General features: G+C 35.3%; 4 protein-coding genes across 6 annotated transcripts in view; 1 reads left to right on the top strand and 3 right to left on the bottom strand.

Annotated features, from left to right (window-relative positions):
• LOC138940630 (uro-adherence factor A-like) overlaps positions 1 to 12,605 on the bottom strand; it is a 62,652-nt gene extending 50,047 nt beyond the window's left edge. The window contains exon 1 of one of the 2 annotated variants that reach the window (XM_070309709.1): positions 12,190 to 12,605. The gene's annotated coding sequence lies outside the window, so the exon portion shown is untranslated. The remainder of the gene's footprint in view (positions 1 to 12,189) is intronic. The other variant, XM_070309727.1, reaches the window with a different exon arrangement.
• Positions 12,606 to 14,029: 1,424 nt separating this feature from the next.
• On the top strand, positions 14,030 to 14,968 carry LOC138940622 (uncharacterized). The gene is made up of 2 exons (XM_070309696.1): positions 14,030 to 14,229; positions 14,455 to 14,968. The coding sequence occupies exons 1-2, from the start codon at positions 14,115 to 14,117 to the stop codon at positions 14,883 to 14,885; spliced, it is 546 nt and encodes a 181-aa protein (XP_070165797.1). The 5' UTR covers positions 14,030 to 14,114; the 3' UTR covers positions 14,886 to 14,968.
• Sin1 (SAPK-interacting protein 1) lies at positions 14,921 to 18,009 on the bottom strand. Of its 2 annotated transcripts, none has more exons than XM_070309672.1 (7): positions 17,640 to 18,009; positions 17,226 to 17,366; positions 16,715 to 16,989; positions 16,413 to 16,582; positions 16,043 to 16,336; positions 15,682 to 15,923; positions 14,921 to 15,485 (listed from the first exon to the last, which is right to left on the bottom strand). In XM_070309672.1, the coding sequence occupies exons 1-7, from the start codon at positions 17,731 to 17,733 to the stop codon at positions 15,292 to 15,294; spliced, it is 1,410 nt and encodes a 469-aa protein (XP_070165773.1). In that variant the 5' UTR covers positions 17,734 to 18,009; the 3' UTR covers positions 14,921 to 15,291. The 2 variants fall into 2 exon arrangements, with proteins under 2 accessions (XP_070165773.1, XP_070165783.1); XM_070309682.1 differs by having other exon boundaries at positions 14,922 to 15,485; positions 17,661 to 18,008.
• A 196-nt stretch (positions 18,010 to 18,205) lies between these two features.
• On the bottom strand, positions 18,206 to 19,951 carry LOC138942436 (uncharacterized). The gene is made up of 3 exons (XM_070312671.1): positions 19,607 to 19,951; positions 18,715 to 18,870; positions 18,206 to 18,578 (listed from the first exon to the last, which is right to left on the bottom strand). The coding sequence occupies exons 1-3, from the start codon at positions 19,788 to 19,790 to the stop codon at positions 18,340 to 18,342; spliced, it is 579 nt and encodes a 192-aa protein (XP_070168772.1). The 5' UTR covers positions 19,791 to 19,951; the 3' UTR covers positions 18,206 to 18,339.
• Between the last annotated feature and the right edge of the window lie 1,595 nt (positions 19,952 to 21,546).

Below are 21,546 nucleotides of genomic sequence, written 5' to 3'. Positions count from 1 at the left end.
ACAAACCCCTCGAATGACCTTCGACCCCGCGATCGAAGGAAAGAGATCCGGTCGGACAAGGTTCAGTGGGGAGAGATCCACATAGGGATCATTGTCGGACGATCAGGTTCGTCGGACCGGCTCTCTTGCGTAATACGGCCCTGAGCTATACTCTTACAACGGTAATGGAAGCCCGGTTCGTCGGGCTTCCTCCTACGATGCCGACAAAACCCGTTCCTCCTTACAGTTTAACGATCGCGGACGTACGTGTCAGAATTTATGCAGCTCGGGCGATGGGAAAAAGAAAAGCATCTTCTGGAAAAGCAGACGCGCACTCATGTGTTCGCCATCATCATGTCAAAGCCTTGTTTCTTTCTCAGGGAATTTTTTTTTTTCTTTGTTCCTTCTTCATTTTTCAAGAGGATCATCGATTCTCATGGGAAATCCGCTAAAGTCGCGCGATAAATTTACGCATCGATAAGAAGCACCTCCCACGAGATCTAACGAGATCTGAGGAGAAAAAAGAAACATTCCAAGGAATATCTTTTCATGCGACTGAAATCAAATATATGGATCGAAAAATACGTCGATTATTTGGAAAAAATATAGAGACTTCTTCTTATATATCATAAATATGTTAGAAAGTAAGTATCGAAAATCGACACTCATCCGATATCGGTTACTTTGAAACGCGAGATTAACTCTTTATAAGTAAAAATAAATAAAAAGGAAAAGCGAGAGAGCGGGAAAAAAAGCAGCGATAATAAAACTCGCGAATGATACAATTTTATTTTCAATAAAAACAATATTGGGAAAGTTCCCCGAGGATTTTTCAATTTTTCTAAAAAATTGTTTCAACTCGATTTTTCAGTTAGGAAATTTATTTTTGTATCTTTATATCTCTAGTTTAAAAAATTAATCCATTTTTCCACGATATTTATAACGTATAAGATATGATAAAGGCGAAAATACCGTAAATGCCAGGCTAACACTGAACACTGTGCTCCGTATACCGGCAAGAAAATCGACAAAATAACATTTACAGAGGAGCAAGACGGAGGGAGACGATCGAGAGAAAGATGAGAGAGGAGAGGCGCCTCATAATAAGTCGCGTTTGCTGAGAGACAAGCAGAGCATGTCGGAGCGGGCCAGTGCACATCGCATTCGCGATCGCATCCGCGATCTCTCTCCCCATGATCCGTCTCTTTCTTTTTCTCTTTCTCCATCTCGCGTACATATGTGCGTATCTCGCACACCGCGGACGAAATGCATTCGCAACGAACATGGCGGGATCCGCAACCGGACACGGGCGTATAATTCTGATTGAGATCATTGCTTTTTCGGGATATGCGGAGGCGATCGTGGATCCACCGCCGTTACCATCATCTGACCTTAATACCGGTTTGCCTGCGGTTATTTATAGCGTGTTATTGCGGCGGTTCATAGGCGATCACTGCGAAAATGATAGCGTTATTATCGCACGCAGTTGTGCCAAGGAACCGTACCTTTCGTAAACGCCCAAGTCAAAGATGAACGTTGATAAGAGAATTTCGGCTTCGAACAAGTAATGTATTTTAATAGATCTATCAAAATATATTTTAGGATTTTAAAATTAAAAAAAAAAAAAAATTGTTTTTTTTTGTTTTTTTTAATGAGATATTATATATATTTTTAAAAATGAGATAATAAATGAAATATTAGTAAGAAAAGTATGAAAATTACATTCCTATGAATTTTTTTCAAACAATTGAGGAAATTAATTTTAACGATTGGCGAACACGTCTCACAATCAGAACTATGCAGAGACATCGAGAGCACTCGAAAGCACCGTATTGTTACGGAGAAAATGGGCAGGGATGCAAGTAGATGAATCGCTTTCTAAACACGGACAAACGATCCCGATTAAAGTTAAGCCATATTTCAATTTCGCAAAAGTAAAATCCGCCGATGTGATATCTATGGAGACAATCTGTGTTGCCCGCGCGATAAGCTCATTCTGTCCGCGTTACGATGAGATATGACCGCGGTTAATCGCATACACATACAAATGTAATACACACGTACACATTTGTGTACACGAGAGGATGCTTTTCCGTCACATTCCTCTTTATCTATTATCTTTTCGATCTATTTGTGACTGCGAGAGGGAAACCGCGAGTCACGGTGAAAACCGGGGCCGTAATTGTCAGCGGAGAATTTGGGTTAGATCGCTTTGTCTGTCTCGCACCTGCCTTGTACGTGTCGCACCTCTGCACCTGCGTCGCGAGAATAAATTGACGATGACAATGTGTGTTTCGATCCGTGCGCGAAATAATAACGAGCAACAATAAACGAGCTGCCAGACAGTTGTTGTCGCGTCGATAATTCGCGTCACGATTAATTTTCTAAAGCCTATTTCGAAAATTCTCGAAACCTTATAATTTATAAATTAAAGCGACTAAAGTACTTATAATTATAATAATTTTATTAAAATATAATTATAAGAAAAAAGTGATTGTATTAAATAAATTAAATTAATCGTAAATTAAATCAACTGTAAGTTAAAAGAATTATATGGTAAATAGGAAGAAAAAAAATTATAAATACATATGTAAGAAAATTAAAGTATCTTAATAATTATCTATGGATGCGAATAATAGAACCGACAATAATAATGCAGGTAATAATCTTGGAAAGATTTTTTTATCGCGGTGCATTAGGGGGAAAAAAATGCGCTCACTAAGACTCCTTTTTTTTTCCGTCAAGGTATCGCGGACTTGTCGGGGACTTGTCGGGGACTTGTCGAGGACCGACAAGTAGAACATCCAAGCTACAGAATGCGCAATTTTTGCAGCTTCCACGGATTCCGCGGAGCGTTTCCGCGCCCGTAATTACAAAACGGACACGCGTAACGAAGGATCCTAATTAGCTTAATGAAATCCGCTAATGAAATACGCTCGATCCCGATGCGCCGATTCGAATCTTTACCGCGTTGCCCCAGAATCGCGCTAAAAATATAGACACGAGCGGTAACATATCGCGTATAGCGCGCAACATATTGATCTCCCTGCATTTGTAACTGCATTTCAACTTCGCTATGCATGTTCGATTGATCCTTTCAAACGCGATCTCTGCCATATGTGCGATATAATATATGCGCCCTCCTTGTTCCATTCAAATAAATTATAAATAGACGCGATGTATTAATTTGCATGTAAAAATTTTAATTAAAATGCAATATTAAAAAGCATATTTATAGGAGTATAATTTAATTGAATAAAAGGAGAAAGTGTTATTCGCTGCGATGAAATGTTGATTAAATGATAACGAGCAGAAATATAAATTGAATTTGATTGTACATTCTGAAATAAAGTAAGATTGCGATAACGTAACAGACGGTTACAACATCGAGTATTTTATTGATAGATACCAGCTATCATAGAGGCGGTGCGTATATAACCATAACAAGTATTATCCGATTTTTACCCTAATTCCATTAAAACTTATTACCACGTCATGACTGATAAATCGGAGTGAGCGTAACGCAATAAATCACATCTAGTGCGTATCAACGATCTTAATCCGTATACATTTGCCTATATTTCTCTGTTATATTATAATGATATATTACTGTATTGCAAGCAGCATTGTAGAAAAAGAGAAACATCGTTTTGCATTATCTCGAAGTGATCGATCCATTTGTTACGATAATAATTTAATAATTAATTTGAGAAATATCCTCGATAAATATATAGGCAATTCGCAAAGTAATCATATTTAACAATTTTACAGATTGTTCTCGTTATTTCTATTCCTATCTCATTCAATATAAGATATGTATAATATATATTCCGTATAATATACGTATAATTTAGCCGCTGATCAATTTAACAAGAGTCTCTCCGCTTATACAGGGTGTCCGATAATTTTTGACACATTCGAAGTGTGAAGGTATTTTGGCTCAAACAGAGAAGGAAAGTCCATTTTGCGATTTTCGTAATAATTATTGAGAAATTAATTAAAAAGGATCGACCAATTCGCACGATTATAAGCGCGCAGCGAGAAGAGACAATCCAAAAGTAGGCGCGCGACAAAATTTTAGGAGGAGCGTTCTACAAATGACGATAGTTACGTATACAAGCGATACATAATGATGGATTCTCGCGTCCTAGCAATCACATATCAATGCCGTCCATATCAAGCCGTTCTTTCTCATCGCACGATAATATTGTACTTGCGCGACGTGGTCGATCTTTTTTCATTAATTTCCCAATAATTATTACGAAAATCGCAAAATGATACAGGACTTTTCTTTTCAGTTCGACCCAATCTACCTTCGGGTTAGGTCAAAAATTATCAGACACCCTATATATGGGACACTTGAATTGTTCTATCAATGTTTTTACGCATTCCGGAGCAATTCGTAAAATCAAATTTTTTTATTCCAAATTTTCAACCTAAGACTAAAGCTTCCAAACTGAAGTAAAAAAAAAGAAAGAGAGAGAGAGAAGAAGAAGAAGAACAAGAACAAGAACAAGAACAAGAACAAGAACAAGAACAAGAATAAGAACAAGAACAAGAACAAGAACAAGAACAAGAAGAAGAAGAAGAAGAAAGAAAAGAGGAAAGAAATCTTTATGCGTAGAACCTTTTAAAACTATCATCGCTCCTTATCTCTTCTTTCCGAATGAAAATTCGATTGAATTTCAATGTAAATCTCGGATTTTACGTTACACAACGACGTATTTTGCGGGATTAATGCGCGTAATGTCGTGACGCCTACACGCGAATACGATTTCACCGCAATTTATTACGTAGCCACGAAACCCTGTGACATCGAAGGAGAGGAGGGCGCGTTTGCGAGATCTTCCATCGGTAAAAACGAAGACCGATCTCTCGAAATGTCCGACTCACGCCTAAGCCACCATCGTTTCCGGCGTTTGGACGTCGCCGGAGAACTTTCTCCCATCGCGTTCGACTCGTTCGCGTGCGTATGTAGATAGCGAGGCCCCGGCGGTACCGATCGCGTGCGTTATTTTAATTTCGACTTACGCGTCACGTGAAACCCTGATGTTAATCCCGGAACATTTGACCTATTTCTGCGATAAAAATTTTAAGTATAAAGCTATATCGTGAACATCCTATGTGTGTTTTGATTGTAACAATTTAAAAATTTAATTATATATTTAGTAAATTTAATTACCATTCTTTTTAATTAATACTGGTTTTTATTTTACATTACAAAAAAATTTTTGTAAAAATCAATAATGTATTCTAAAAAATTAGCGTCATTAGACGAAATTTAAGATTCAACGATTTGCCTTCAATTATTATTGATGACAATATATTAACAAACAATAATAAATAGATCAGAGTATAGCGGAAGATATTTTTTTTATATGAGAATAATCATGCGAACATCTCTATAGAGATTACTTCGTCTTACATTGTATAATCGAGATAATTGAGAACGCGTAGTGCGCGCAATTAAAAATTGCGAATAGAATAAGAAAACAATCGAGTTCGCGAGATGAATAAAGAGGAAAATCTCCTCTCGGTTTACGCAAACCGTTTCCCTGATATTATCATGCCCTTCCGACAAGAGAAGCTACGACGAGAAAGTTTCTTGACCCGCATTAATTAACGCACTCTAAGAAGCAATTGTATTCGAGAGAGAAAGAAAGAATATGATGCATATGTGGCATTGTAAAAAAAAAAAATTAACAATATTTTATAAACTCTTTTGATAAATATACGATAAATATATAAGTTCGATCCCTTCAAATATATACCATATATCGACCAGTTTTACAATTATTTAATATATATAATGTTTTATAAAATATTGCAAAATTTTACAATTTAATATTTCGATAATTTGGACACGATAAATATTTGCTTCTACAATCTTTCATTCGGCGAAGATCCTCAGATCCATCTAATTTTGATCGCTTAATGTTATATCGAAATAAATCAAATATCATTCAAACATCCTAATCGCAAATTTTTACTTTCGCGATTTGCTCACGGCTCTCATAAATTTTTTATTTACTATTAATTTTTTATTATCATTATCATACAAATATTTAATATTTCGATGTAATTCTGTATCGGGGCTCTATGGTACTGTGACAGTTCCTGTTTTTTCTATGATCTATTTATTCTATACATCCTTATCTTTACGTGTCTCAAGATCCAAATGAAGATTACCAAGAAAAAAAAAAACGTGACAAGAACACGTGCGTGTACGCATGAATAATACGCGATTACCATCGTCACCACCATTACTATTGCCATCAGCCATACTATTGCTCTCTCTCTCTCTCTCTCTCTCTCTCTCTCTCTCTCTCTCTCTCTCTCTCTCTCTCTCTCTCTTTCTTTCTCCTAGAATTACCTCTAGCAGAAAACCCAGCGATGCGTAAGGTTAAAGACCTTATCCGCGAACCAGTTTCGATCGACAAGAAAAGCATGTACTACCGAGACGAGAGTACGCGTGTATGCGTGCGTATCTGTACATAGTAGATCTTTGAATAGGTACGATCGCGATTTGCGATTACTCTTTTAAACTAGATGCTCTATTTTACTCGTGCTAATGACGTCGTTCCAATGATTCCATCTGGATATCTTCGAGGCTTCCTCTATCGAGAGTGCGCACACTCGTTAAATAAATCGCCATTTAGGCGAATGAACTTTGTACCTGATAGATGAAATCGTCAAAGCGAGGAAAAATTGTCGTCGATATCGCATCTTGAGAAATAGAAATATGTTACAAGACAAGAGCTGGCGCTTTCGAGTTAAATGAAGATGAACACTATTTCATTCAGAAGAAGAGGAAAGAGAAAAAGAAAAAGTAAAATTCGTAGCATTAATGAAGATAATCAAACTACAATTATTTTTTTATATATAATATAAAATAAAATGCATAAAATATTATTTTATTAATTTTTGACGAACAAATTTTATGTTGCGTTGACAGCTGTAAAACTCCGTCCCTCTCGCGCAATTGTGATTTTATAAATATAAACTTTCTTTTTTTTTCACCGACAATCGAATACTTTCAATTGCGCGACGCTCTTTTTAAACTGCAGGTTGTATCGCAATGTAATAACGGCTTTCCCACTTGTCATCGAATCGCGATGAAAAAGCCGCGCGATGAAGACGTTATATAATCTCCTTAATTGCGATGGTTATCGAACAAGCGACGCATGATTGCGCGATGTTGAAGTTTGGTTGATGCTCAGGCTAGATTATGGTCGCGGGAATAAATGGAAATGTCTTGAAAAAATTCGTTGCGACAAAACTCTGATCAATCATAATCGGCAAAAAACGTACACCTGATCTTGATCCTCCTTTTTCCATCCGTAGAAATGACAGTAATCGAAAAGGATAACACTTCTTTTTCCTCTTCTCTCTCTCTCTCTATCTCTCTTTTTTATTTTATTTTTTTTTTGCGGACACGATGCACGAAAAACGTGTAAGGCGGCGATCATTATTAACGATATTCTCGTCTGTTTATCGCCTGCCGCGACTTGCTCCGGAATCCAAACGAATAATGATTACTGAGTAAGGTTTAGACATACCCGCGTGTGCTTACACGCTTGTATTTACGTAAAGCTTTATGTTATCGTCGATCTAAAATACGCGGGAATCTACGTAAGCGGCGCTAGAAATCTACGAAGCGAGCAGCGATGGTATATATGTGCGACTATGGTATAAATAATAAAACTCGTATAGCGAATCTATCTGATTTATCGGAGATGTCTACATTTTGAATAGTAGATATTGGAAATAATGATTCGCGAAACAATGTACAATAATTTTAATTTTAAGATTAAATGTATTTATAAAAATAAAGCACCTATTATCAAGAAAAATATTAGACGCAATATCAAAGAATTCGTGGCATTGAAAATCTACGAGATTCAAAACACATGTATTTAAAAATCTGTGAAAGGCCGAAGGCCGCGCAAATTCGCGCTAGATAAATCGGCGAGATTCAAGAAAATGATATTAATAAAAATCTACGATCCCGGAGCATCCGTAGGAAGAGAGAGACTTACAGTCCATCCCAAGACTACCCTTGATACCCAACGTCTCGACGATATTCATACACTACTGACAGCATTGCGATAATATACCAAAGTTTTTCACGCACGGATCGTATTTTGTCACTATTCGATTCGAAGTATCGAAGACTCCGGCGAACGTAGTTTCACCGCGTTCACGACGTGGCTTTATACACGACGATAATATCGTTGTATGACACTCGAGAGATATCCGTTCACCGACATCGATATCTGACATTTCAGCAGAGAGAAGCGCGTTCTGCTTTTCTCTCTCCGCTTTTTAACGCAGGGCGTGCCTAAACCAGGTCGACGCGATATACGATAGAACGATTCTTCTTCGCGTTTCCTGCCTTTGCTAATGAAACGCGCGCGCGTAATACTATCGTAATATCGGTTTAAACGCGCCCGCCTGTGTACTTGTTTGTAAAAAAAAAAGAAAGGAACGAACAAGATAAAGAGAGAGCGAGAGGGGGGGGGCGAGAGGGCGAGAGGACGAGAGCTAGAGCCAGAGCGAGCGAGCGAGCGAGCGAGCGAGAGAGAGAAAGAGAGAGAGAGAGAGAGAGAGAGAGAGAGAGAGCTGCGCGTTGCGTAATTCATTGTTCGGATGCAACACGACGAGAACACCCGCGCCATCCACGCAGAAGATTCAAAAGAGCCGATTGGCTACCGCTTTCGCGTTTCATCAACGTCCGTACTTCACTCGCATCGAACGCGTTTGCCCCCCCCCCCCCCTCACCACACGCGAAAGAGATAAAAAAAAAGGTTATATTAAATTATCTCCCACGCCCAAAATCAAGTGTACCCTTCTCGGGTAAAAAGACTTACAATATTATGTCAGATTTTTTTCGTTATTTAATTTTCGTCATCCTCTTTTATTGATAAATTGATTGAAACGCGAGCGTCACTTTAATATATATGATAAATTAAAACGTGTAAACTCTAATATATACGTATGTACTATATCTTTCTTTTTTTTTAAATGTACAATTCGTAAAATGAAAAAAAAAAATAGATATATATATATATATATATATATATGACAGTCGCGACATTATTGTGACATAATTGTACATGTATGTAAGGTATGTAAAGAATTTATGTAACATTAAATATTAGCGCGTCAAAGCCGCGTGCTCAACAAACACGCGTTTAACAACACCAGCAAATCGTTGATTTCGTAACGATTCCATTATTATCGATCGTAGAAGCGATCGTGTAACCTTGTAACCATGCCCATCCATGTAATATGTGATTAACGTGCCGCAATTATCGTCTTCAAACCTCGCGCGATCTACGCGCGTTTATAACGTTTATCCTCGTAATCGATCCCCGCGACTCCCCGTGAATTTATGCAAGTGTTTATATAAAAATATTCGCTATCATTTTACAATCTTCTTATTGATTGATGTCGAGCGAAAATTACGCGCGTATGGAGATTTAAAAAATCGAGTTTTTGAAAAATGATGGAAGAAACTGAGTAAAATGTATTTAAAAAAAAAAACTATTTTTTTGACAATTTTGAAAGATAGGGCCAGTTCTCTTCGAACAAAAGACGGCGTGGGAATTAAATTAATTTTTTATACCGGGTCAGTAATCAATTCCAATGGATGCGGCTGAGTCGATTACTACTTTACATTCGTTTAATCAGTTGAATTCGAATGTTTAAAAATAGATTAATTTTGATTTTTATAATTCAATTATATTTTCTGGCGTTCTTTATTTTTGAAGTTTCGCAAAATCGTAGAAGAAAATTCTCTCAAGTATAGTTAAATCGTTATTATTTTTGTTATTTTGTGACCAGAAGTGAGGATAACATATGGAATCTGATATCTAATTTTAGTAAATTTGATGCTCATTTTTCAAAGCCATGCAAAGGTTAATAAATAAACATCAAAATTAGATTTTTGGCTATAAATTTAAAAAAATGGACATTCTGAGTAATTAATGGGGTGAAAATTCCATTTTTGGGAGAATGAAAAAAAAAACCAGTTTTTTTTACCGAATTTTTTATCCAAAGTTTCCCTTTTATTTTTACTACCCTTTTAATCTCCACTCGTGTGTGTGTGTTCTTTATAATCTCCGTCACAAACGATACGTTTATTCTTTTAATTGACAACCGACGCAAAAATATTAACGCATTTACTTGCAATACTTAACTTTATAGTCAGACGATGTGCCGATCTCCGAAATTATATCGGTGATCCAGATATAATTTATAATGATAATCGCGGAAGGGAAGTACAAGAAAAGAAGATATATTAAGCTATCTTATTAAGCCAAATTATCAAAACACAATAAATTATCAATATAAAATTAATTCGTTAATTTTTTTGCTATTTTTTCCTTTCGAAAATAATTTTTTTTCTCAAACTATTAAAAAGTTTAGTTTCAATGTTAACACACAATTATTCCTGTGTAACTGATAGAGATATGAAAAATTTTCAAAAAAAGTTTTTTTATTTAAACAGACTTATATAATGAGTAAAATATAAATTTTTTAAACTTGTTTCGCGAACAAAAAAAAACCGAGAACTGGATATCTTGAGAATAAATAAATATTCAGGGAACATTGCTATAAAATAATGCAGAGAAAATATTTCTTCTTCAAATAATTTCTTTAATCCGCTGTATATTTCTTAAGCATTTTGTTCTTAATAAAAGTAGCAAATAATTTTAGTATTATTAATTTTTTCCTTTGACTTATGTATACGCTATTCTTTTTACAAAATAGCGACGTTGGTAGCTTAATCTTAAACTATCAGAAAAATTATTTTTGAAAGCAAAAAATTAGCAAATTAATTCCATACGTAATTTAATGTGTTCTAATAATTTGGTTTATATAGCTTAATATACCTAAGAAAGAAAAAAAAAAAACCCCCCGCGAAAGACGCTGGCTATGTTTAATTCAAATTAGTTTCGAGTATACCTCGCAAAGTTAAACCGAGATCTGCCTGACGAAACGAGATTTAACTTGCAAAACTGCGTCTAACTTTGCATACATCTCGAAAGATTTTCTATCTCGGAGATGAGAAACATGGGTGAAAGATCCATCGAGAAAGCTCGAGTCAAAAAGAATTCCGCGAATAAGCAACGAGATGATAAGCAAAATAATTTAAATGTTTACGTCTTCCTTTTTTTTTTTTAAGTTTTACTCTACTGAAGAAATGCGCAAAAATATCAAATTTTTGATTCGATAAATATGACGATAAAGAATATATTGACCGCTGTATAATTCATTACGCAAGTGCTTTCGACAATATTGCGGGATAGAGTTTAAATGGAATGCGAATCAATGACGGGGGAACGAGAATTCCTTCGTCGATTGTATCTTATTTCATAATCTTCGATAGATCTTATTTAATGGAGAAATTAAAAGTCGAAAGAGTCTAATAATATTCGCCGCGAGATATTTCTTGTATCCCTCATCGTCTATTTTTAGCGATATTTTCACACCCATTCTAATCAAGACGCGCGCAGTTAGATTCGATTTATTTCGCGAGCTCTTATTTTGCCCGAAGTGCACGCGTTTGTTAAAAAAAAAAAAAAAAAAAAAAAAAGTTGAGTCATAAATTAAAAAATAAGAAATATTTATGATATATATATATATATATATATATATATTTTTTTTTTCTTTTACGATGTTTACGTCGCTTCTACTGAATCAACACCGTTAATGATCTCTGAAATAGGTTGAAGATAAAACTTTTTTTAGAACCATAAAAAGAACTTTCAAAACTCGAATTAAATTTCAAATAAAAAGGTAGACCTTGCGTCAGAGAAAGATTTAGAAACTTCACACTTGTCTCGGTATATGACTTCACGACAATCCAATGACTTCATTCTTACGTGAGCCGAAATCATGAAAATTGATTATAATTGATTATATATTTTTCGAAAATGAAAATGAGATTGCATTCGCAGTTTAAACGGCATCAAAATATGCGCGATTAAACAAGCCGGTATGATTTGAAGCATCGGCCGTCACGAGTCGTTGCACTTTTCCATGGCCAACAGGTGGTGGCGGCGGCGGCTCCATTCCGAGAACGAGAAAACGCGGCCGAAAAGGGACTCGAAAAGTACGACGCGCGCACACACACACACACACACATGTATATATATATACGCGCAGAGGCAGCTCTGCGTGCAAAATGTACAGAATACGTACCTCGAAAATTTTGAGAATCTCAATGCGGCGAATGCTCTTCGACGCTGTTCAACGTGCGGAGAGCGTCTCTCTCTCTCTCTCTCCTTCCTTCCTCTTCTCTCGCGAATAGCTTCACTCCAAACAAGAGAATTTCCTTTGAGAGAATTTGGAGCACAAAAAACGTTTCACAAGATGTATATACGTATAATATGTAAGCACTTGAAATATTACACGACGAGACACGCGCGAACCTGACGCGTCGCGACGCACGACTGTTGGCGGACGTTCCGTGCGCGTGAAAAATGAGACGAGCCGAAACACGAAACGCGACGGCGCAACGCGGAGAACCGAGAGCGAATAATGACGAAACGGCAACGACGTGGTGTGACGAACGAGAGCGAGAGCGAGAGCGGGAGTGGGAGTGGGAGTGGGAGTGGGAGTGGGAGCGGGAGCGGGAGCGGGAGCGAAACAGAGGCGACGCACTACGCGCTACGCGCGCACTCGGCGGTCGCTGAGCGAATGAGCGAAAGGGGCCGATGGAGTAATCCCCACCATGTCGACCGGTAACAAAAAAGGCCCGTTCCACTTAACGACCGCAACGCTCACGGTATCATTTCATCTTTGTTGTTCACCGAAAGTTAAACAAAGACAGATAATACTCGCGGTCGTTAAGTGGAACGCGCCCAAAGTGTTTTCGTTTCTCGCCGCGTATAATCCTTCCCCCATTTATCTCTTTCTAAACGCCGCTGGTAATAGCGTTACCGCTGTTATCGGCAAAATATTTATCGCCGATCCGCGAACAAATATATTGTCGGCAATATAAATTTTATAAAAGGATACATTACCGACAATTACTAAAGATAGGAAGCTTTCACCGGAAATAAGTAGGCGCTGTGGAAGTTCATATTTTTTAATAATTAATAGCTCGAACGATTGCTCCTTATGTAATATTTACAAAAAACCTAAAATTTATCATTTTTACTCAAACACATATTTCCGATAATTTTCTGCAACTATATCCAGCATGAAACGATTGCTCCTTAATTGTTCCATATTGCTCCATCATTATTTTTATGATTTATATTGCACTTTTTATCGAAAATTAACAAATTAATCATTTTCCAAGCGACGCCGTCGCCATCTATCGGCCGCCTATCGAAACTATATGATTCAGCAGTCAACGTTGAGAATATTCAAACATAAAATATAACAACTCTATATTATTTATAACTATGTCTCAAAGAGTTTAATCAACGTTTCTTATTGATTTTTTGATAGAATAATTGCACCTCGCTTGCTCTATTATGATATTCGCGATCGCTCCATTTGTATAATTAATCTTCTTATGATATATTAGCAAAAAAATAATTTTCTTGGAAAAACATATTTTCCGTAGCCTACTGCAAGTATATCCAATATAAAACGATTGCTCGTTAATTGCTTCATATTTAAGATCGTCTTAAGCCCGTATCAGACTATGCATTGAAGATTGAGATTCAAGATTCAAGATTGAAATTTGATCAATCAAAACAAAGAAATCTTAATCCTTTTTGTTCTGATTAGTCAAATTCCAATCTTTAATCTTCAATCTTCAATTTTCAATGCTTAGTCTGATACGGGCTTTAATGCGGCGTCTACAATAGAGATTTTAAGCCCTAAGCCTTAAGAAATTGACCAATCACAGTCGAGTATTCTTCTCATACTTGACTGTAATTGGTAGCATAAGGAATTTGATTGGTCAATTTCTTTATGCATAATGCGTGCTCCTGAAACGCACCATAAAATACATGTGATTTATGTGATTCAAATCAATTCTCCGATTGGTCAAAGCGCATTGCATGCTCCATGCGGAAAGCGGAAATTCGTTGGAAATCATTTGAAATTTATGCCGCCATTTTGTATATCGAGAAATAAAACATTTTGCCTGCGACAAGTTATGCTCGATAATGGCTACGGCTGACATATCGCATTTCGATAAGGAACATAAATCTGAGAAGACCGTCTACAAACGGAGGTCGTCGATTTTCCAAACGCGAATTATAACATACGACCAAACTAAAGGTTAGTCCATCTTGCAAAATATAACGTATCATATAATATTGAAAAATTTTCTCCTTTAAATTTGGAAAGTTAGAGAGAAAGATAGAGGAATATATTTATCTTTAAATTACTAATATTGTTTCAATAAATATAATTACTATCTTTTATCATAAATAATTTGTTTTACTGTATAAAGAAGTCTATTGATCCCTGGCAATTCAATAATATAATTATCTTCTTTCTTAGGCAATGAAGGCACATCTAATGAGAACAGGTTCTCACCGAATAAAGTCAACGAAGAATATATTATTCAGAATGATGAGGCATTTAATCTGAAGGAATATATAGAGAAACTTAAACAAGAGCGTAAAGACTGGCAGAAAGAATACAAGAATCGTAAGATTCAACGGAAAAATCTGACTAAGCAGAAAACAAGTGTGGAAGGACAAGGACAGATTTTTGATATAAATATATTGACAGAATCTGACAGAGTTTTTCTTTCGACACGTCCCAATTATGAACATATCTGTCAAAATAGTCGGAAAACTTTGGATGCAGCACTAAAAATATCTACACTTAGTCAGCATATATACAAATTAAATAAAAAATTTATGGAAAAAATGGAGAATAATATATCCACAGCCACCAAAAATGTTATAAAGTTATCAGAACAATGAAACTAATGTACTTTAAGTATTGTTTATTCTTACAAGTCTACAAATTTCTAGGTAATAAAGGAGTTTCATAGTAAAAATATAAATAACAAATATGACATTACATACGAGTAATTATACAATACTTATTCATGATAAAATGATTGCGATTATGATACATCCATCACATATTGATTCAGTATAAATATAATAAATACAAAATAATTTACCAATAATATACATATACAATATTAAATTTTATGTTTATGACTGTCTACTTTCTGCCATTTTTGGTACGTCAACGAAATTCTGAATACTTAATTTGATCGTATTTCTATTTTTAGAGCGATTCGTACGATCACGTCGTGTTGTGCATTAATATTCAATGCTTCAGATAATCTAAGATTGCACAGAGTAACCAATAGAGCTGTCATCTGTATAGATGAAAACTCTTTCTTCTCGCTGCTTTTCTTTCCTTTTGCGCGAGATACTCCTTTCTAGATTGGCTGCTATGCAATTCTAGAATGTTATTAATTTTTCGTACAATTTCTTCAGCCGTTACCGAATCCGCTTCAAAATCGTGATTCTTAAATGATGCAGATTGATGAAGCGAATGACTTTGACCTGTAATATCATTGAGTAATATTAGAATATTATCTGTGAAATATTGATCTTTTATTATACAGGGATATCCAATGCGTCAAAAATTATATATTCATTTAAAAAAATGGTATTAAATTCTTTTTCGGAATAAATGAATTTTCCACAATTTTCAAGAAATATGTATAGTTAATTAAAAGAAAAGTAACTGAATACAAACTTAGAAAGTTATCTGGAGCACTGGATTGCGGAGTATAAACCAATGTAAACATAGTTTTTGATCCCTTAGTCTCAGTCACTTCGCACCAAGCAATATTGTCTATATGATAGCTGACTGCTCGCTGTCTGTTCCAAAACCTGGCAGCACCTTTACCTGTTATAACTGGATCTATTTCTATCTTCTCACCCGATATCCCAAGATGAATCTCAGTCTTTGCTCGCATCTTGTTAATTATATATACCCTAGATGTGCCATAAGACATTTATATTTTTGACATTTGAACATATTGTCTTAAGTAATTACTTTATCAATTATTTACTCATTTGTATGAAATTTTGATATTCAATTATTAGAAAACTACCTGTATGATTGATATAACGGCGCCTCCATCGCGGTAGTGTGACCCTCCATCCTAGCCAGATCATTCGCGACCTCCTCCTGCTCCTTGTCTTTATGTTCCAGATTTTCCTCGTCTTTCCTCTCGATGCAGCTAAGTGTGTTGTGCCGCGCTCTGTCACTCGGTTTCATCTCGATCAGACCCAGTGTAGTGAACTCGAACTTGGAAATTGTTTCTCGCGGATCCAAACAGGGAAAGGCCCAGTCAACCTCGCCATCGTCCTCAGTGATGTACAGTCCGTAACGCGAGATGTCCTCCCTGAAAGTAACGGCCGGCCGAAACTTCGTGAATAAGGCATGCGTATGCCGACGATGTAAGGTAGCTTGTTACAGACTTCAAATTATGATCGGGATGTTCACTTGCATATTTGTAGCAAATCAGTCCGATAAAGTCCAACACCCGTGCTGTCACCGTCACTACCACCTGAAGCGGATACATCCTCTCCTCTTTTGGCAGCATACACATAAATATTCTATACTTTCTTACAGGAATGCCTATCTGTGCCTGCAAAGAAATTTCTGAATATATTTTTATTTCTATTACAAAAAATTTTGTAACAAAAATTTTTGGAAAAAATATTTTGGAAATAAGCTTGTATATTAAAACAGAAAAATGAGAAAATCCAATAGAACATACATTGCCGTCAAACTTGACATAATCTTTGAATGGATTCTGTGGTAAATTTGGACACTTTTCAAGTTGTTCCGATAAGAGAGATTGTCCCTTTTTCACAGGTGCTTTTTTACGAAAATCCTTTCTTTGGAACAATTCCGATTGGTCTGTAGATGTGACAGCATTAAGATTGTGCTCCCATTTGACATGTTTAACTTTTGCAGCCTTTTTTCTTTCTATGTCCATCTTTTCCAATCTCTGTGCAGTATTGGATCTCTGTCTATGACTGAATTCCATGTCTAGAACATTGCAAGCAAAAAAATTATTTATTAAAGAATTCAGTTAAAAATAATTGCTTAAACATTTATTTTATATTATATATATAATTTATGTATATAGACAAATGCTAAAAGTAAAATGCTGTTAAAATTTTAGATTAATAATTTTGAACTAAATTAATTCTTGAATTCTAATTTCAGTTTTATGATGTTCAACTGCCTTTATACAAAATAAGAAAAAATAGATATATGTGTACCCATTTGTACGTCATATGATTCTGCCATGGCATCTAGATCTTCATCATCGCTATCTTCCATACCAGGATAACACTGCAATGTTCCATTTGCCTTTAACTGCTTAGGAATATCTTCTCCAAGCATTACTATTTCGCACATACCTTCCAAGCAAAAGTAACAACATAATATGTTCATCTCATTTATTTAATTATTATATTAGTAATTGTGTCATAATAATATTATATCAGAGAATCTTAAGTTTTTTTTTTTTTTTTTTTTAATCAATTTATTGACTATTTAATAAAAAGAATATTTGAATATTAATATTCGAGATAAACGCGTCATCGATGTTTTATCAAGAATTGTTATTATCAAAAAATATTCAGAATCAGAAAGCAATGAGTGTTTTAGGATTAATATATTGATATTCTAACCTATGTTCACCAGTAATTCACCTGTATCGTCCATAGCGAGAAAGCTGTCCCTGATGTGCGATAGAAGCCAGTATTGATTATCGTAAAGAGCCATTTTTTCTCTTCTTTTTTTTTATCGATTAGATATCACCCCGTATGTTGAAAAAAGTCAAAAATCAAAGTCGAGATAAAACGCGCCACTGGATGACTCGTCGATCGGTGTTTTTACAAATCGAAAGATCGATTTCACACCACACGTCACACATCTGGCATCTGACTACGGCTGCGGTCGAGAAGACACTAGAGATGCTTCGAAGCATTGCATTAACCAATTAGAATAAAGAAATCTTTACTCTCTTTGCCCTGATTGGTCAATCAAACGCTTCGAAGAATTTCTAGCCTCGTTCCGATCGCAACCTACGTTACTAAATTTGTGCTATTTCCAACAGATGGTGTTAACTTCCAACAAAATTTGATATATGTAATTTGAATTTCATCGATATATGCGTGTGTGTGGAATACATTTTGTGGGATAAAAATGATAAAAAACTTCATTCTAATTTATCTCTATTACTGTAATAATAATATAGTGCTGTCACATCACACAACGTAATAATATTTTGCTGATTTATTTATTTTTTATTATATTACAATAATGATCACTCTTGTCATCGATTATTATCTGTAAGCGATTTTTCACATTCAAGTGACCACATTATGTTTAGAGACTGCTTCGGGTCCTCATAATTTGGGGGCCATCCGCGATGGTGGTAGCAACGGCATTGGCGGCCGAGGGACGATTCTCCAGAATCGCACCCCAGATCGCCGCGGCCACCCCGCCGCAGGCCCCCTCCTCGGCATCGGTGTTCTTCTTGAAGTTGTGGACAGAGTAGCGGTTGTATAGACCCCAGATACTATTCATCAGCTTGCTGTTGTACTTGAGCGGCGTCAGCTCCCAGCCTGCGGATAAGTATTCCCTGAGATTCGCTTCAAGATCAATTGAATTGGCGCGAAAGCACTTTTCTTTTCGATTATTAAGATTAAATTTATATAAAAAAGACGTTGCGAAAATTATACCTTCATGCAAGAATTATACCTTCTAAATGAGGCCGGGAATTAAAGATATTTTCCTTCTTCTCTTCGCTCTTTCCCTTTTCCCCTTTCACGGACATTGAAACAGCGCGCTCGTTGTTACAGCGAACTTTGCGCACTGCGAAAGCACTTTGCGGAACAGCGGCCATTTTTTCACAATCTGCAATATAGACAAAAGAAATATTGTTATAGTAGAATCCCGTATTCTGGACCAGTTGTCTATTTTTTTCCATGCATGTATTTGCCAGAATAAAGTGAGAACTTAATAGAGAATAGCGAAAGAGCTTGATCATTACATTTCCAGAATACAATAAAGATATAATGTGCGTGTATTACTTTTAAGTTTCTTATGAAATCTACTATTCCGTTAATCAATTTAGTCACTATTAATAAATGCTCTACAGAGAAAAAATACGAATCACAAAGACTTATTCATCTAAGAAATCAAAATAACGACAGTGCGACATATACATGCGCGTGTGTTACGATCCCCTATGGGGTTATTTATATCTCAATCATATCATTCCTTCCGCGTTAATCACTTTGCCTATCGTTAATAGCTTTGATCTTTATTCCCAACGATAATTGCAAAAGCCTGCTTCTTTCACCGTTACTCCTTAAAGCATTTCTGTGTTTCATACTAAAGATTGAAAAACCAGGATTACATTGATATAAAATATGTTCATTTTAATTGCACTTGTATACTTTGTATTTCTTTTCTCTTTCTAGAAAACTCGAGAATATATGATTGTTCCATTTTAATTGCAGATGACACAACTGAAACGAACTGCAAGAGACGCTATCGACGCTCTTAATGATGCACTCATAATGCGTTCAAAACACGATGCTTTCTCTTCGCTAAATGTGGTTTACATTTTCTTGTAAATCCTACTGACCGATGCAATTCTCGAAGAACAACTCCGTTATCTGTCTTTTAGTGAATCGTCTTTGTCTCGATAGGCTCGTCTTCCACGTGCTTCCTATCCTCCTGTCTCGCCTTGCAACTTTTCGAGTTTCGGCGCTCTGGAAAATCTCAAGCCTCATATAGCGGACAGCAATAATAGTCTCGGTAAGATTCATCAACTAAGAAAGAGCTTTGTATCTTTATAGTCGACGTTTTTATTAATTTGTCGACGAGCGACTTCCACTTTATGTCCGTTATTTGCGTGTGATACGTCGTGTATATTCCTTTGATTTTGCGCAACGAAATAATAAGTCGGAGTGATACTGGCCTCCGGCGCGACGACGGATCTCTTTTATAAACTCGGTCGGGGAAAGAGCGAGTAAGACAATGAGATAGAGACGGATAGAAAGAGAGAGACAAAGAAAGATTATTTTTTTTATTTCGCCACGCGACATAATAAGAGCGGCATATCGACGGCCTTCGAGATACTAGATCTGACGTTGCCCGACCACCGCGAACTTACCCGACCTTATCTTGGATCCAAGAACACACAACGAGCTATCTTCTGTGTAGCATTCTGTATCAAGAATCATAGTTTGATCTATCTAATCCATCTGATAGTTGTAGCAATGTGAAATGTTTAAAAACATGTCTAAATAATATTGGAAATATGCTTCAAAAATGCGCATGTAAATATTTCTTTGCAACTTATTCTTTGCAAATTATATTTATTATTGTGATTGGATTGCCTGTAAATCATTTAATAGATAAAATACTGAAAACCTCAATTTTTACGATTTTATTAGCCTGACGTAAAACCACAAACGGAAATTTCTCGTGAAAGAAGGCAATGCGTTATCACGACAAACAAATTTATCAAAACAAGCCCGAGAATAACATACGATATTTGCGCTTTTACTATCATACAAATCTTGTAATGGTCACGCGTTTCTTTCTTTTAGTAAATGTTTCTCGTAAATATCTCTCATATAAATCAAAATGTAAAAATTATAAATAGATCAGTTAGTGGTATCTAAGCTATAACTTTAAATGATATCGCTTATCATATCATATATTAAATAAAATGCAAGATTGGGAACAGACAATTTGGTAAATATCTATTTAATTCACAATTGATAGGAAAAAAATTCGAAAGATTCCAAGAAATGTCATAATTTTATGGAATGAACAAATACTATGCGAAGAGAAGAATTTTTCTAAAATTTTATAAATGTCGGAAAATATCAAGTAAATAATTATAACGACAAATATATCATGCCATGTTCTCTTGTATTTTTAACACATTGCTTTTTATAAATCATTGGTTATTAACGGTATTAATGTGATCTTTGCTTAAAACATACAGATTCAGATAATTATTATATTTATTTTAGATTTTGCACATAAAATATTAAATGATACATGCTGTTGTAAACTGATTAATATTATCTCTTACATAAGATCCATGAACTTGACCTTCAAATTCTGTTTCAATGGCATGATTACATGGAATTACAATTACTTTTTGATACATTATAACATAAATTCAATATAATCGTATATGTACATTAATAATTACTATATTAATATACTAATAATTAATAATATTTATATTAATAATTATTATATTACTACATTATATATTATTACATTATAATATATACATTACATAATTAGTATACATAATTCAATTTTGTTGAATTATAAAACTTTAAAAAATTAACTAATATTTCTTTAATTAATCTCTCTTTTTTTCTTTTTTTTTCTATGACAAAGTACGAACTTAGTTTTAATTAAAATGAAATCGAAGTTTCATATGATTCTCAGTTAATTTCTCCTCTGATCAACATTGTAAGTACATTTGATTGTATTGTGTATCTAGCTCATCTATATGATTCACTATATGTTCCTGCGTTTATTTTTCTCCTGTGG

The sequence above is a fragment of the Polyergus mexicanus genome, unplaced genomic scaffold (assembly GCF_030449975.1).
Source record: "Polyergus mexicanus isolate NDT 795.1 unplaced genomic scaffold, iyPolMexi1.0 SCAF_2, whole genome shotgun sequence".
NCBI lineage: Eukaryota > Metazoa > Arthropoda > Insecta > Hymenoptera > Formicidae > Polyergus > Polyergus mexicanus.
Note: the sequence above shows the minus strand (reverse complement) of the source record. Positions and strands in the feature narration are given on the sequence as shown.